Source organism: Physella acuta, unplaced genomic scaffold (genome assembly GCF_028476545.2).
Source record: "Physella acuta isolate Inbredline_101_S28 unplaced genomic scaffold, ASM2847654v3 ptg000820l, whole genome shotgun sequence".
Classification (NCBI taxonomy): domain Eukaryota; kingdom Metazoa; phylum Mollusca; class Gastropoda; family Physidae; genus Physella; species Physella acuta.
The window spans coordinates 606,969-622,683 of NW_026732338.1; the positions used below are offsets into that span (position 1 = coordinate 606,969).

Consider the following 15,715-nt stretch of genomic DNA (forward strand, 5'->3'; position numbering starts at 1 on the left):
GTATAGGCTATAACATAAGGGAGTGCTGGTCTAACGAAAAGTTATGTAATGTCATGTACAGTAGGGTGTAGGTAAAAAAAACAAGTGGCACATATTTGTGTCCCATAATTTGTACATAGTCATCTTAGATGTTTTTAAAATTTAACATACATACATTTTAATTTATGTCCCTGTTTCGGGTGGTTTACTTACTAGTATAAATCTATTTCTACTATAGAAATTGTCTCTTAGTTTTAAAAAAAATGCAGAAATGTAAGCGTTAACTTACGAAAACTTGATGTCTCCATAATGTAATAGTTTGAGCGAGGCCCAAGACCAGCTTGGTTATAAACCTGCAATGGAAAATTGAGTGAATATCACAAAACCTAGCATACATAAATATAAGATTGAATTATTGGTTGCACTTCACCAAAACATATTTTCTGAGAGTTAAAAAAAGAAGAACTAGCATAAAAAAGTTATTTTTATGGTATTGCTAATTAAGAAAAATTGTTTACAGCTGATCTCTTTTAACACCATTTTACTTTCTCACATAGGAGAGTGCCTCATTAACCTGTAATGTTTTCTAGGGACAAACCATTTTGAAGAAGTTCAGAGTCAAGTATTTGTTGAGTGTAGGAGAGAAAAATGTGAGGTTTGTGTTTCAGTAATACAGGAATGTTGGTAAATGAGATGACACCTACCTGTACATCTACAACACAATTGATGTCGTGATCCAAGCCAATGACCTTTCCCTCTCCAATGTTGCCATAGTAACGTATGGACTGCATGTAATAGCCTGGATCCTCTTCTTCATTCCAGTAATTGAGCTGGGTTAAAAAGTGGTCATATTTATTAACTGATATAGTACCTTCAGAAAATTAACATTGCAATTTAGGCATACTTTATTGTTTATTTCATGCTCTGCACTTGCATTTAAAAAAGAAATGAGGAAAACTTGCTATTGGGATAAAAGGTGGCTGATCAGTAGATTCAATAATGATAGTGCCAAAGATTCCATGAAGTGTGGCACATTGTGTGAACAAGACTTTATTTATTTCATGTCAGCAGTTTGTATGAAGTTTATGACATGAAATGAGTAACTTGAGACATTGTTTGCAACAGTGAGTACAGTCCATTCATGAAAAATACAGAAAACTAACACCTAAATCAAGTTGTTTGATTGTAAACTAAGCAGCACCCAGATGATTGGAAACAAGTAGGACTCAGATGATTGGAAACTAGTAGGACTCAGATGATTGGAAACTAGTAATATTCACAGATCAAATGGTTCTAAAAATTCCCACAGCTTGCACTAGGAAAGTTTAATAAAAATAATACAAGTTTTACAATATGTCAACAACTAGTCTACACCCCTCTTTTCCATTTACATAGAGAAACAATGAGTGTCATTTATAATTATAGATGTTAAATGTTAATCCAATAACACTGGAGTGAGGGAGGTAACAGGCTGGTTGCTTCAAAGTATGCCAGTTAGAGCAAGCTCCTTTTGTTCAAGTCTCATGTCAATCTCTGCGAGGAAAATATGTCAGAAAAATATGCCAGGAAAATATGAACTTACTTGGTATCCCAGAATTTTTCCTCTGGCAGTTTCTCTGTCTTCTGGTAGTGGGTCCCACCATACTTGTATAGCAGATACATTGATGGTAAGTGTGTTGACATTCAGTGGTATGGCTATTGGTACTGTGAAGGTAAAATAGCACCAAATGGTAAACAGGCACTTTTATCATTGATATAATAGACAAACAATATCGGATAACATTAAAACACAATCTCGAGTATATATTGAATAATCTCAAGTGCATAATATTTGCACAATCCCCAGTATATATTGCACAATCCCCTGTACATATTGCACAATCCCCTGTACACATTGCACAATCCCCAGTACATATTGCACAATCCCCTGTACACATTGCACAACTTACTGCCATCAGCAGACATGACCTCTGCTATAGAACTGTTAGGACCACTACCCATCACATTGAAGGCTTGGATCTTCACCTCGTAGGGGAGGTAATAATTGTCCACACCCACAAGTGTGACAAATGATTCCACATTTGGATCTGTCACCTCTTGCTGTCAAAAAAAGTTTAACAATCTCTTTATTTATATCAACATTCCCACATAGCCCATCATAACTTTCTAAAAGACTTGAGTAAATGGATTAACCAGTTTACAATTGTTAAAAGTTATCTGTATTTCAATAATAGTTCTTTGATCAAACATGTAGGAATATCAACACAGTGCCCAACTGTAACATTTGGGCAAAAATTGTCACTAGGGCAAACAGAGTTAGATTAGCAAATTGAAGGATAACAAAACCAAACGTTTACCTTCCAAGTTTTTGATTAGCAAATTGAAAGATAACAAAACCAAATGTTTACCTTCCAAGTTTTTGATTAGCAGATAGAAAGATAACAAAACCAAATGTTTACCTTCCAAGTTTTTGATTAGCAGATTGAAAGATAACAAAACCAAATGTTTACCTTCCAAATTTTTGATTAGCAGATAGAAAGATAACAAAACCAAATGTGAGCGGCTGGAGTGTATTATTATTATTTGTAACTTAGAAGGCGAATGTATCATTTCGTTTCATGTCGTAAATTGTTCGTAGTTTTTAGATCTAGTTGTGTAGTCCCGTATTATGGCGCTGCTGTCTCACTGTTTATGTCCCTGTTTATAGATCTAGCTAGTTTGTATATATTTCGTTTATATTGTTGTCATGGTTTATATTAAGTGTCTTTTTATATAATTCTGTTGCATGTTTGGTTTTGTTTGGTTTTGTTTTGTCTGTTTTGTGTCAGTAGTTTTTATCTATTCTTTTTTTGTGATTTTTCATTGGTTCCATATTTTTGGTAAATAAGTTTTATTAATTGTTAAAGATTTTTTTGTTTTTATTATTTAGACTAAGGTTAGGTTATTAACCAGCCTGGGTTTAGCCGGGTTTGCACTGACCGGACGGTAGTTAGTTAGATAAGCCTAGAAGGGTAGATTTTAGGTATCCCCCCCTAGCAGGGCTTACACAAATGTTTACCTTCCAAGTTTTTGATTAGCAGATAGAAAGATAACAAAACCAAATGTTTACCTTCCAAGTTTTTGATTAGCAGATAAAAAGATAACAAAACCAAATGTTTACCTTCCAAGTTTTTGATTAGCAGATAGAAAGATAACAAAACCAAATGTTTACCTTCCAAGTTTTTGATTAGCAGATTGAAAGATAACAAAACCAAATGTTTACCTTCCAAGTTTTTGATTAGCAGATAGAAAGATAACAAAACCAAATGTTTACCTTCCAAGTTTTTGATTAGCAGATAAAAAGATAACAAAACCAAATGTTTACCTTCCAAGTTTTTGATTAGCAGATAGAAAGATAACAAAACCAAATGTTTACCTTCCAAGTTTTTGATTAGCAGATTGAAAGATAACAAAACCAAATGTTTACCTTCCAAGTTTTTGATTAGCAGATAGAAAGATAACAAAACCAAATGTGAGCGGCTGGAGTGTATTATTATTATTTGTAACTTAGAAGGCGAATGTATCATTTCGTTTCATGTCGTAAATTGTTCGTAGTTTTTAGATCTAGTTGTGTAGTCCCGTATTATGGCGCTGCTGTCTCACTGTTTATGTCCCTGTTTATAGAACTAGCTAGTTTGTATATATTTCGTTTATATTGTTGTCATGGTTTATATTGTCTTTTTATATAATTCTGTTGCATGTTTGGTTTTGTTTGGTTTTGTTTTGTCTGTTTTGTGTCAGTAGTTTTTATCTATTCTTTTTTTGTGATTTTTCATTGGTTCCATATTTTTGGTAAATAAATTTTATTAATTGTTAAATATTTTTTTGTTTTTATTATTTAGACTAAGGTTAGGTTATTAACCAGCCTGGGTTTAGCCGGGCTTGCACTGACCGGACGGTAGTTAGTTAGATAAGCCTAGAAGGGTAGATTTTAGGTATCCCCCCCTAGCAGGGCTTACACAAATGTTTACCTTTCAAGTTTTTGATTAGCAGATAGAAAGAAAACAAAACCAAATGTTTACCTTCCAAGTTTTTGATTAGCAGATTGAAAGATAACAAAACCAAATGTTTACCTTTCTCCACATGCCTCCACCTATTGTACTCTCTGACTTGGGTCTCCAGAAGATTCTGTACCCTACTGTATCTGATCCATATTCAGACCTCAGCAGAGGCTGTCAATTGAAGACATTGCAAGTCAGACATTTTCCTTTAGAACTATGGTATACAAGCAAATTATGTCAAGCTTAAACGTTTACAGGCCAATTAATTTTTTTTAAATACACTGTGTTCTGTTCAGTTTAATGTACACCTATTATTACAGAGTAAAATATGTTTTTATGTACACTTTTATTCGTACATTATTTACATTGAAATATTCTGATTTTTGAAACCATTTTACAATCTAAAGTAGGATATTTACACCCCATAGAAACATTCCAATTTTTGAAACCAATTTACAATCTAAAGTAGGATATTTACATTCCATCGTATGGTCAGATCTCCAACAGATCCTCCACCACCTCGAAGCTCTTTGGGAAAGACAGCAGGGGCAGCTTGGAGTGTTTGGATCATGGTAGACCGATCACTTGGCTCTCCATATCCATGAACATTACGTGCTGCATGTGACAGAAATCATTTCACATTAATCTTCTCATAACACGTATGTCAGTATGCTAGTTCAGCAAGATACAGTGAATTAACTGTAGTCCAGTATTAAATGTGAGTAATTCATCTGCCGACCCCATTCAATAAATATAATTAGTATTTATGTATCATTTTGGACCAACAAAATATTATAGACATCAAAATGTTCTCTTTGAGCTCTGTACCTTACTGGATAACCTTACCTAGCACTCTAAATGTGTAGCCCGTGCCAGGATTGAGCCCCTCAACAGTAGCTGAGTGTTTGTTTTCTACTGGGTCATTTGTTCTGTAGCTGTCTGACACCTTTATGGCTGTGAGTACAAAATACTTACATTTATAATAATATGTCACACTAGCCTAACTAGTTGCTCTGGACAAGCATTGATTTTTACATTCTTCTAATGAGCAGTGGGAGAACATGGGAGTCTGTGAGTATAATGAGCTTCTCTGTGCTCCAGAACAATTAATGTTCCAACAAGCAGAAGCTATAGCTACAGAGAGGACAAACTGGTGCTAACTTGATGATGATAAAATTCATTTTTAATATGTAACTCTTTATTCAATACAGGCTCAAACTATTCGACCCCACAATGACCCAGGAAAAAAAAATCCAATCATATTTCCACCCATGCTAAAATCAGGAGCTATGAGAGGACTCAGGGTGTATTAAGAAATAAGCATCAGATAAAGCTACTTACAATGTTACAGGTCTATATAAAATAATTAACACTAAAAATTAAAAAATACCTCCTCAATGATCTCAATTAATGATATGTTAAGAAAGTTTTTTTAATATCACAAGTATGTTTTAATCTACACAAGACAGCTTTGACAAGTTTGGGCTAGACTTACTGGTCATGTCAGTCCATTCATCTGGTGTGAACTCATTGGCAGCTTGAATCAGGTGCTCTGTGATTGGAGAGCCGCTGTCGGCACCTGCTGTCCAGGCTATGACAGTTGAGTTTGTGGTTGTTGACTCGCCAAAACTGTGAACACCTGCTGGCTGTTTAGGTGGGCCTGGGATAGATCACACACAGATCAGCTGGCAGTAAAATTTGCAAACATCTCGGTTGTAACAATCATATAAAATATTTTTTAAAAACCTAGCTTTTATTTCCTTTAAAACAAAAACTAGAAAACAAATTATAATCACTGCAAGTGTTTCTTTCAGACATCTCTCATGTCCACCACCCTTGTTCCCACCCCCAATGAGGTAGAAAAAATTAAATTAAAACAGAATTTATTTTTTTAATTGGTCACACATTAACGTTTTACTTTTTTTACATTTGAGTTTTTCCTTAAAAAAGTGACTTACCATTAACTTTGATATAGGCAGACTTGGTATCAGTATTGAATGGTGTTCTAGAATTGCAGATGTAAACTCCTTCATGCCTGAATTGGGCATTTAAGATGTAAAGTCCATTACTACCTGGGGTGGCATCTTGTACCTGATTAAAGCAGCAAACTCATTTTATTTAACATCAAGCTGCATAATACAATCAAGTTAATTTTATATCTCATCAAGTTTCATTACAAGCATGGTGAGGACTAGACAATTAAGTTAGACTTGGTGACCCTTTGGCTAACACAGCAGGTAGTGACCCATTGGCTAACACCCAGCAGATAGTGATCCATTGGCTAACACCCAACAGGTGGTGACCCATTGGCTAACACCCAACAGGTGGTGACCCATTGGCTAACACCCAGCAGATAGTGATCCATTGGCTAACACCCAACAGGTGGTGACTCATTGGCTAACATCCAGCAGGTGGTGACCCATTGGCTAACACCCAGCAGGTGGTGACCCATTGGCTAACACCAAACAGGTGGTGACCCATTGGCTAACACCCAACAGCTGGTGACCCATTGGCTAACACCCAACAGCTGGTGACCCATTGGCTAACACCCAACAGCTGGTGACCCATTGGCTAACACCAAACAGGTGGTGACCCATTGGCTAACACCCAACAGGAGGTGACCCATTGGCTAACACCCAACAGCTGGTGCCCCATTGGCGAACACCCAACAGCTGGTGACCCATTGGCTAACACCCAGCAGGTAGTGACCCATTGGCTAACACAGCAGGTGATGACCCATTGGCTAACACCCAGCAGGTGGTGACCCACTGGCTAACACCCAGCAGGTGGTGACCTATTGGCTAACACCCAGCAGGTAGTGACCCATTGGCTAACACAGCAGGTGATGACCCATTGGCTAACACCCAGCAGGTGGTGACCCATTGGCTAACACCCAACAGGTGGTGACCCATTGGCTAACACCCAACAGCTGGTGACCCATTGACTAACACCTAACAGCTGGTGACCCATTGACTAACACCCAGCAGGTGGTGACCCATTGACTAACACCCAGCAGGTGGTGACCCATTGGCTAACACCCAGAAGGTAGTGACACATTGGCTAACACCCAGCAGGTGGTGACCCATTGGCTAACACCCAACAGCTGGTGACCCATTGGCTAACACCTAACAGCTGGTGACCCATTGACTAACACCCAGCAGGTGGTGACCCATTGGCTAACACCCAGCAGGTGGTGACCCATTGGCTAACATCCAGCATGGAGTGAACCATTGGCTAACACCCAGCAGGTACAAGAGCATATGCCAGTGTCCCCACTGCATGCACAAGTTATGCACAAGTTTTAAGTCTTACCCCACCCTAACCCCCACCAGCTTTGACCCCACCAGCCCATAGCATATTTACCTCTGTACACACACACACACTGTATATTTTATATCAAATCATTGTATATTGTTAAAGCTGACTTTCTACAAAACCCAAAGAGCTGTTCACCTGTCTGTAGTAAACTTCTTCCAGAAACAAAGGGAACCCATTGAACGTCCACTCATAGACCAGATCAACACCCTTGGGGTAAGAAGCTTCACAGGGTAGGAACACTGTATTATTTACTATCACCGTCTGGTCTGATGGAGCTAGAGTGATAGCAGCACCACCTGGAGGGAGAAAAAACCATAATGAATAATATATGAAATATACAAATAAAATAATTTTTAAATACTTTACACATACATTTTTAAACTTCCCTGCTACTTTTAACTAACCATGTTTGCACAATTTTAATCATATTAAAATTAATTATAACCTTTCAACTTGAATTAATTTTTAAAGATCTTGGTTATTTACAAGATTTCTAAAGGTTATCATTTCAAAGAATTCCTCTCACCTGTTATTGTTAATGCTGTGCTTGCCTGGGCCTCGCCAAAAATATTTACAGCTTTACACACGTAGACTCCATGATCTGAAGGACTTAGTGATGTGATGTAAATGTTCCCATTGGCATAAATTGTGTATTTAGCTCCATCTGGTTTAAAATGTTACTTGTTAACTAGATTAGAATTTTTATAGACTTAATTTTAAAACTGAAATGTTTTTACACAAAGATATTGCTCTATTTTCTATTGCCAAAAACGCTGGATATTTTTAATTTCAGTTAGTATTACACTTGGTCAGATTTGAAAAATGAAATATCCATAACTATAAAAACACTTTTACCACTTGATAATGCGGCTCCATCCTTGGTCCATGTTATTGTTGGAAATGGTGAGCCCTCAGGATTACATCTGATGGTCACGTTTCCATTTTGTGGAGCCATCAAAGTAACAGGAGGGGGATATTTGTCCAGGTTTGGTTTAAAGGCTAAAATTGACAATTGATATGTATATATATATATATATATATATATATATATATATATATATATATATATATATATATATATATATATATATATATATATATATATATATAATTGTATGTATGTATGTATATAAACATGCATATACATATTTAATGAAGCATTAAGATATTAGAATCAATAGAAGTCTGACAAAAAATACACTTATTTAAAACATTTAGTACTTAAAAATCTTAATATAACTTTTTAATTATTACAAGTCCATGAATCGATGGCTACTGCTAACAAAAAGACGTAATAAGTTATTCAGACTTATTTATAAAATCCATGATATTACATAAAATTTCTAAAAATCAAATGGAATCATGGACAGAATTTGACAGCCATTTAAAGAAAAAACCCAATTATTGCTGAATACCAGTAAGAGGGGTGTTGTATTTTAAATACTAGCAAAGCCCTGAAGGTATTCAACATATGCAAAGTTTTTATACACTCATCTTTGCCAATACCTACATTCAAATATAAATTTATCTTGTGAATGTATTTTGTAAAATAAAGAAGCATGTATTTATGATATTTTTACTAGTATATTTAATAGTAATTTAATTCTAATGTAACTGTGATAAGATACAGACCTAAAACACGCAGCTGAGCTGATGATGCTGACGAGCCATAATTGTTCTCAGCACCACACTGGTACATGCCATTGTGCAGATCTGGAGACAGCTTCTCAATGCTTAAGACATTCTTCACAACCTAGTACAAAAGTTAAACAGTGCTGGTCACTTATTTCATTTCTTTGTATGAGCAAACTTTCTTTGTGGAACTTAAAAGCTTAAAACTAAATGAAACAATTTATTTCAAAACAAATAATACCCCTGTGGCTCGCTTCTTGTAGATAAAAAACTGATCAGTTACAAGCAATATAGAAATATTGTGAATGGTGCGATAAATATAAAAAAATTGGCAATTTTTTCAATTTAAAACTTTTGTGATTAGCTAATTATAGCACAGAATTATAGGTCACAGAAACAAGTGAACGCTACTTCACTTTCCCCTTAGACCGTCAGGTTTGAAAGGGAAACTTACTACTTACTACTAATTAATAATTATAGCAGTAATAATTTAAAAAATGGACCTGCTTGTGTAATATAATTATAATAATCACTGCTGTGTTTACTTCTAAAAGGCAAAAGTGTCCTGAAAAGTATTGCATCAATAACAACTAAACTCTCAATGTCAAATTACTTGAATTCTTTTTTCACGATCAGTTTGAATTTTCTCTCCATTCTTGTACCAGTAGTAGACAGGTTCTGGGTTACCTCTGGCATTACATATCCATGTTAGTCTCGAGTCAATGTCTGCATGCTGATTCATTAGTGGACTCACAAAGTAGGGCCGGGCTAAGTCAAAGAAAAAACTATTAAAGAATGAGATTTAAAACAGATTCAAACTTTAAAAAAATACACTAGTTGTTGCGTGTTTACAATTTTTATTATTCTCCCTTCCTTACATATGTAAAGCTGGATTTTTAAAGTATCACTAGACTATATTAATTTACAAAATATTTTTTATAAACGACTAAATTAGTTAATATTTGTACCAAGCTAAATTAATTTTTAAAATAAAGCTATAAATATTTTATTTATCTATATTAAATAGTGTAACATTTAAAAGTTTATTTACAACTTATTATAGTATAGGCCTAGATCTACATCTAAAAATTTTTTTAATCATTTACAATCCTGGTGACTGGTGCACTTAAATTAGGCATAATTGAACAGGGACCAAATTAAATGGGGATTTCTTTGTGGACAGAGAAAATAGACCTGACCCCTTTGATTAAAATCATAATTACAAAGAGGTCATCTACCTAATCTTTATAAATTTATAGTATGTTAGTGGCGTGGTATGTTTCACAATTTTGTTACTTCTTTCCATTTCCTAAAGAACTATTGGATTACTTTTGATTTCTAATGCAACTAGAATCTATGTGTAATTCTAATGACCACAACCAGAAATAAATTTTGTTTCAGCTCAAACTAATTAAATAAGTGATACTCTTAAAACAAATATTTCTTAAAAATAATTTTCTCTAAATAAATTTTATCTAGGCATATTATTTAAAATTTGTTTTCACTTTCCATTCATGGTAAGATTGTGCTGGTTTTATATTTTTCTGTTATTTAAATTAGTTTCTTTCTCTGTCCTTTACTATGTCTCTGTGGTTAAATAAAAAAGGAGACTCACCTCCTAATGTAAGCTGCAGAGTTTTTGTATCACTGGCAGAGGCGCCCCGACTCACTGTGCACCTGATAAAAAATGAAACACGACATGTTGAGTGACATTGTGTGGGAATGTGTGACATTGTGGGGGAATGTTGTGTGACATTGTGGGGGAATGTTGTGTGAAATAGTGTAAAATGTGTGATATTGTGTGGAATGTGGAATATATGACATTGTGGGGGAATGTTGTGTGACATTGTGTGGGAATGTTGAGTGACATTGTGTGGGAATGTGTGATAGTGTGGGGGAATGTTGTGTGAAAGGTGTGCCATTGTGTGTAATGTGTGACATTATGGGGGGATGTTGTGTGACATTGTGGGGGAATGTTGAGTGACATTGTGTGGGAATGTGTGACATTGTGTGGGAATGTTTTGTGACATTGTGGGGGAATGTTGTGTGACATTGTGGGGGAATGTTGTGTGACATTGTGTGGGAATGTGTGACATTGTCGGGGAATGTTGTGTGACATTGTGTGGGAATGTTTTGTGACATTGTGTGGGAATGTGAGCAATTGTGTGTAATGAGTGATGTGTGACATTGTGGGGTGGATGTTGTGTGACATTGTGTGGGAATGTTGAGTGACATTGTGGGGGAATGTTGTGTGACATTGTGTGAAATGTGTGATATTGTGGGGGAATGTTGTGCGACACTGTGGGGGAATATGACATTGTGTGGGAATGTGTGCCATTGTGTGAAATGTGTAATGTGTGACATTGTGGGGTGGATGTTGTGTGACATTGTGTGGGAATGTTGAGTGACATTGTGGGGGAATGTTGTGTGACATTGTGTGGGAATGTGTGACATTGTGCGGGAATGTGTGACATTGTGGGGGAATGTTGTGTGACATTGTGGGGAAATGTTGTGTGACATTGTGTGTAATGTGTAATATGTAATGTGTGACATTGTCAGGGGGATGTTGTGTGACATTGTGTGGGAATGTGTGACATTGTGGGGAAATGTGTGACATTGTGGGGGAATGTTGTGTGACATTGTGTGGGAATGTGTGACATTGTGGGTGATGTTGTGTGACATTGTGTGGGAATGTGCGACATTGTGTGGAATGTGTAATCTCTGACATTGTGGGGGGATGTTGTGTGACATTGTGTGGAAATGTGTGACATTGTCGGGGAATGTTGTGTGACATTGTGTGGGAATGTTTTGTGAGATTGTGTGGGAATGTGAGCAATTGTGTGTAATGAGTGATGTGTGACATTGTGTGAAATGTGTGATATTGTGGGGGAATGTTGTGCGACACTGTGGGGGAATATTGTGTGACACTGTGTGGGAATGTGAGCAATTGTGTGAAATGTGTAATGTGTGACATTGTGGGGTGGATGTTGTGTGACATTGTGTGGGAATGTTGAGTGATATTGTGGGGGAATGTTGTGTGACATTGTATGGGAATGTGTGACATTGTGGGGGAATGTGTGACATTGTGGGGGAATGTTGTGAGACATTGTGGGGGAATGTTGTGTGACATTGTGTAGAATGTTGTGTGACATTATGTGGAAATGTGCGACATTGTGTGGAATGTGTAATGTGTGACATTGTGGGGGGATGTTGTGTGACATTATGTGGAAATGTGCGACATTGTGTGGAATGTGTAATGTGTGACATTGTGTGGGAATGTGTGACATTGTGTGGGAATGTGTGACATTGTGGGGGAATGTGTTACATTGTGGGGGAATGTTGTGTGACATTGTGTGGAATGTGTAATGTGTGACATTGTGGGGAATGTGTGCCATTGTGTGTAATGTGTAATGTGTGACATTGTGAGGGGGATGTTGTGTGAAATTGTGTGGGAATGTGTGACATTTTGTCGGAATGTGTGACGTTGTGGGGGAATGTGTGACATTGTGGGGGAATGTTGTGTGACATTGTGTGGGAATGTGTGACATTGTGGGGGAATGTTGTGTGACATTGTGTGGGAATGTGCGACATTGTGTGGAATGTGTAATCTCTGACATTGTGGGGGAATGTGTGACATTGTGGGGGAATGTTGTGTGACATTGTGTGGGAATGTGCGACATTGTGTGGAATGTGTAATCTCTGACATTGTGGGGGATGTTGTGTGACATTGTGTGGAAATGTGTGACATTGTGTGGGAATGTGTGACATTGTGGGGGAATGTTGTGTGACATTGTGTGGGAATGTGTGACATTGTGGGGGATGTTGTGTGACATTGTGTGGAAATGTGTGACATTGTGTGGGAATGTGTAATGTCTGACATTGTGGGGGGATGTTGTGTGACATTATGTGGGAATGTGTGACATTGTGTGGGAATGTGTGACATTGTGGGGGATGTTGTGTGACATTGTGTGGAAATGTGTGACTTTGTGTGGGAATGTGTGACATTGTGGGGGAATGTGTGACATTGTGAGGGGGATGTTGTGTGACATTGTGGGGGAATGTGTGACATTGTGGGGGAATGTTGTGTGACATTGTGTGGGAATATGCGACATTGAGTGGAATGTGTAATCTCTGACATTGTGGGGTGATGTTGTGTGACATTGTGTGGGAATGTGTGACATTGTGTGGGAATGTGTGACATTGTGGGGGATGTTGTGTGACATTGTGTGGAAATGTGTGACATTGTGTGGGAATGTGTGACATTGTGGGGGAATGTTGTGTGATATTGTGTGGGAATGTGTGAAATTGTGTGGGAATGTTGTGTGACATTGTGTGGGAATGTGTGACATTGTGGGGGATGTTGTGTGACATTGTGTGGGAATGTGTGAAATTGTGTTGGAATTTGTAATGTCTGACATTGTGGGGGAATGTTGTGTGATATTGTGTGGGAATGTGTGACATTGTGGGGGATGTTTTGTGACATTGTGTGGAAATGTGTGACATTGTGTGGGAATGTGGGGGAATGTTGTGTGACATTGTGTGGGAATGTGTGACATTGTGGGGGAATGTTGTGTGACATTGTGTGGGAATGTGTGACATTGTGGGGGATGTTGTGTGACATTGTGTGGAAATGTGTGACATTGTGTGGGAATGTGTAATGTCTGACATTGTGGGGGGGGGGATGTTGTGTGACATTGTGTCGGAATTTGTGACATTGTGGGGGAATGTTGTGTGACATTGTGTGGAAATGTGTGACATTGTCGGGAAATGTTGTGTGACATTGTGTGGGAATGTGTGACATTGTCGGGGAATGTTGTGTGACATTGTGTGGGAATGTTTTGTGACATTGTGTGGGAATGTGAGCAATTGTGTGTAATGAGTGATGTGTGACATTGTGGGGTGGATGTGTGACATTGTGTGGGAATGTTGCGTGACATTGTGTGGGAATGTGTGATAGTGTGGGGGAATGTTGTGTGAAAGGTGTGAAATTGTGTGTAATGTGTGACATTATGGGGGGGGGGATGTTGTGTGACATTGTGTGGTAATGTTGTGTGACATTGTGGGGGAATGCTGTGTGACATTGTGTGGGAATGTGTGACATTGTCGGGGAATGTTGTGTAACATTGTGGGGGAATGTTGTGTGACATGTGTGGGAATGTTGTGTGACATTGTGTGAAATGTGTGCCATTGTGTGTATTGTGTAATGTGTAATGTGCGACATTGTCAGGGGGATGTTGTGTGACATTGTGTGGGAATGTGTGACATTTTGTCGGATTGTGTGACGTTGTGGGGGAATGTTGTGTGACATTGTGTGGGAATGTGTGACATTGTGGGGGAATTGGGAATGTGTGACATTGTGGGGGAATGTGTGACATTGTGTGGGAATGTGCGACATTGTGTGGAATGTGTAATCTCTGACATTGTTGGGGGGGGGGGGGGGGATGTTGTGTGACATTGTGTGGGAATGTGTAAAATTGTATGGGAATGTTGTGTGACATTATGTGGGAATGTTGTGTGACATTATGTGGGAATGTGTGACATTGTGTGGAAATGTGTGACTTTGTGTGGAAATGTTGTGTGACATTGTGTGGGAATGTGTGACATTGTGGGTGATGTTGTGTGACATTGTGTGGAAATGTGTGACATTGTGTGGGAATGTGTGACATTGTGGGGGAATGTTGTGACATTGTGTGGGAATGTGTGACATTGTGGGGGAATGTTGTGTGACATTGTGTGGGAATGTTGAGTGACACTGTGTGGGAATGTTGTGTGAAATGTGTTACATTGTGGGGGAATGTTGTGTGACATTGTGGGGGAATGTTGTTTGACATTGTGTGAGAATGTGTGACATTGTGTGTGAAGGTGTTGGATTGTAATAGGTGGTAATGTATGTAAATGTGTTTGAATGTAATGTGTGATACATCAGTAAAATACATTCTGATAGAAAATAGATAGATAGAAGATATACTATTTATCTACCTATTTATCTCATTTGTTCATTACAACAGTTACATTTAGAATCTATAAACCAATACATCAGAAAAACTAACATATGTAAATCTAGTACAATGTAGACTTAGTCACATGTAGAAAATCTAGTAGGCCTACACTTGTAACCTCAACATAAGAGGCTACTGACATACGAGATCTTACTCTATATGCCTATCCTGAGCTTTAGTTCAATCGGAGTATTGGTATTACCAATGGCTGATAATATAATACTGTTCAGAAAAATAAATTATATATAGGCCTATATATATTATATATATATATATATATATATATATATATATATATATATATATATATATATATATATATATATATATATGTGTGTGTGTGTGTGGTTAGAGATTTTTGTTAGGCCTTAGGCTATGGTTGGACTTGGGTTACTGTTAGCGTTGACATTGTCATTTGCAAGTCATATATCTAATTTTAAGAAGATCTCATTGTTATGGCATTATTAGACACTGGTATAACACAAAGCCCGAATTATCTATCGTAGCACCAAGTTTTTGCTTAGACGTTTAAAAACATATAAAGGTTACATACCGGTAAATGCCGTTGTCTTCTAGTTGCGCTTGATAAATAACGAGAACTCTGTTGCTATCCATAGTCTGGGCTCGCGAAGGCATAGGGTTGTCTTCCCTTGTCCATTTGTAGGTAAATGGCGATGTCGAACTAAGAAGAACAGGAAAATAACTTCAAACGTGTTTAACATAGGGGGTCATCCATAAATGACGTCA

At 37.4% G+C, this 15,715-nt stretch overlaps 1 protein-coding gene across 1 annotated transcript in view; it reads right to left on the bottom strand.

Moving 5' to 3' along the window:
- LOC131951663 (contactin) overlaps positions 1–15,715 on the bottom strand; it is a 31,809-nt gene that overhangs the window by 3,194 nt on the left and 12,900 nt on the right. The window contains exons 11-26 of the mRNA XM_059314012.1: positions 15,522–15,650; positions 10,585–10,646; positions 9,583–9,737; positions 8,970–9,090; positions 8,193–8,336; positions 7,864–8,001; positions 7,473–7,633; positions 5,978–6,110; positions 5,515–5,679; positions 4,866–4,973; positions 4,498–4,634; positions 4,092–4,190; positions 1,929–2,079; positions 1,562–1,683; positions 684–809; positions 269–332 (exon numbers count right to left, since the gene is read on the bottom strand). Coding sequence (XP_059169995.1) covers positions 269–332; positions 684–809; positions 1,562–1,683; positions 1,929–2,079; positions 4,092–4,190; positions 4,498–4,634; positions 4,866–4,973; positions 5,515–5,679; positions 5,978–6,110; positions 7,473–7,633; positions 7,864–8,001; positions 8,193–8,336; positions 8,970–9,090; positions 9,583–9,737; positions 10,585–10,646; positions 15,522–15,650 — 2,015 coding nt within the window. The remainder of the gene's footprint in view (positions 1–268; positions 333–683; positions 810–1,561; positions 1,684–1,928; positions 2,080–4,091; positions 4,191–4,497; positions 4,635–4,865; positions 4,974–5,514; positions 5,680–5,977; positions 6,111–7,472; positions 7,634–7,863; positions 8,002–8,192; positions 8,337–8,969; positions 9,091–9,582; positions 9,738–10,584; positions 10,647–15,521; positions 15,651–15,715) is intronic.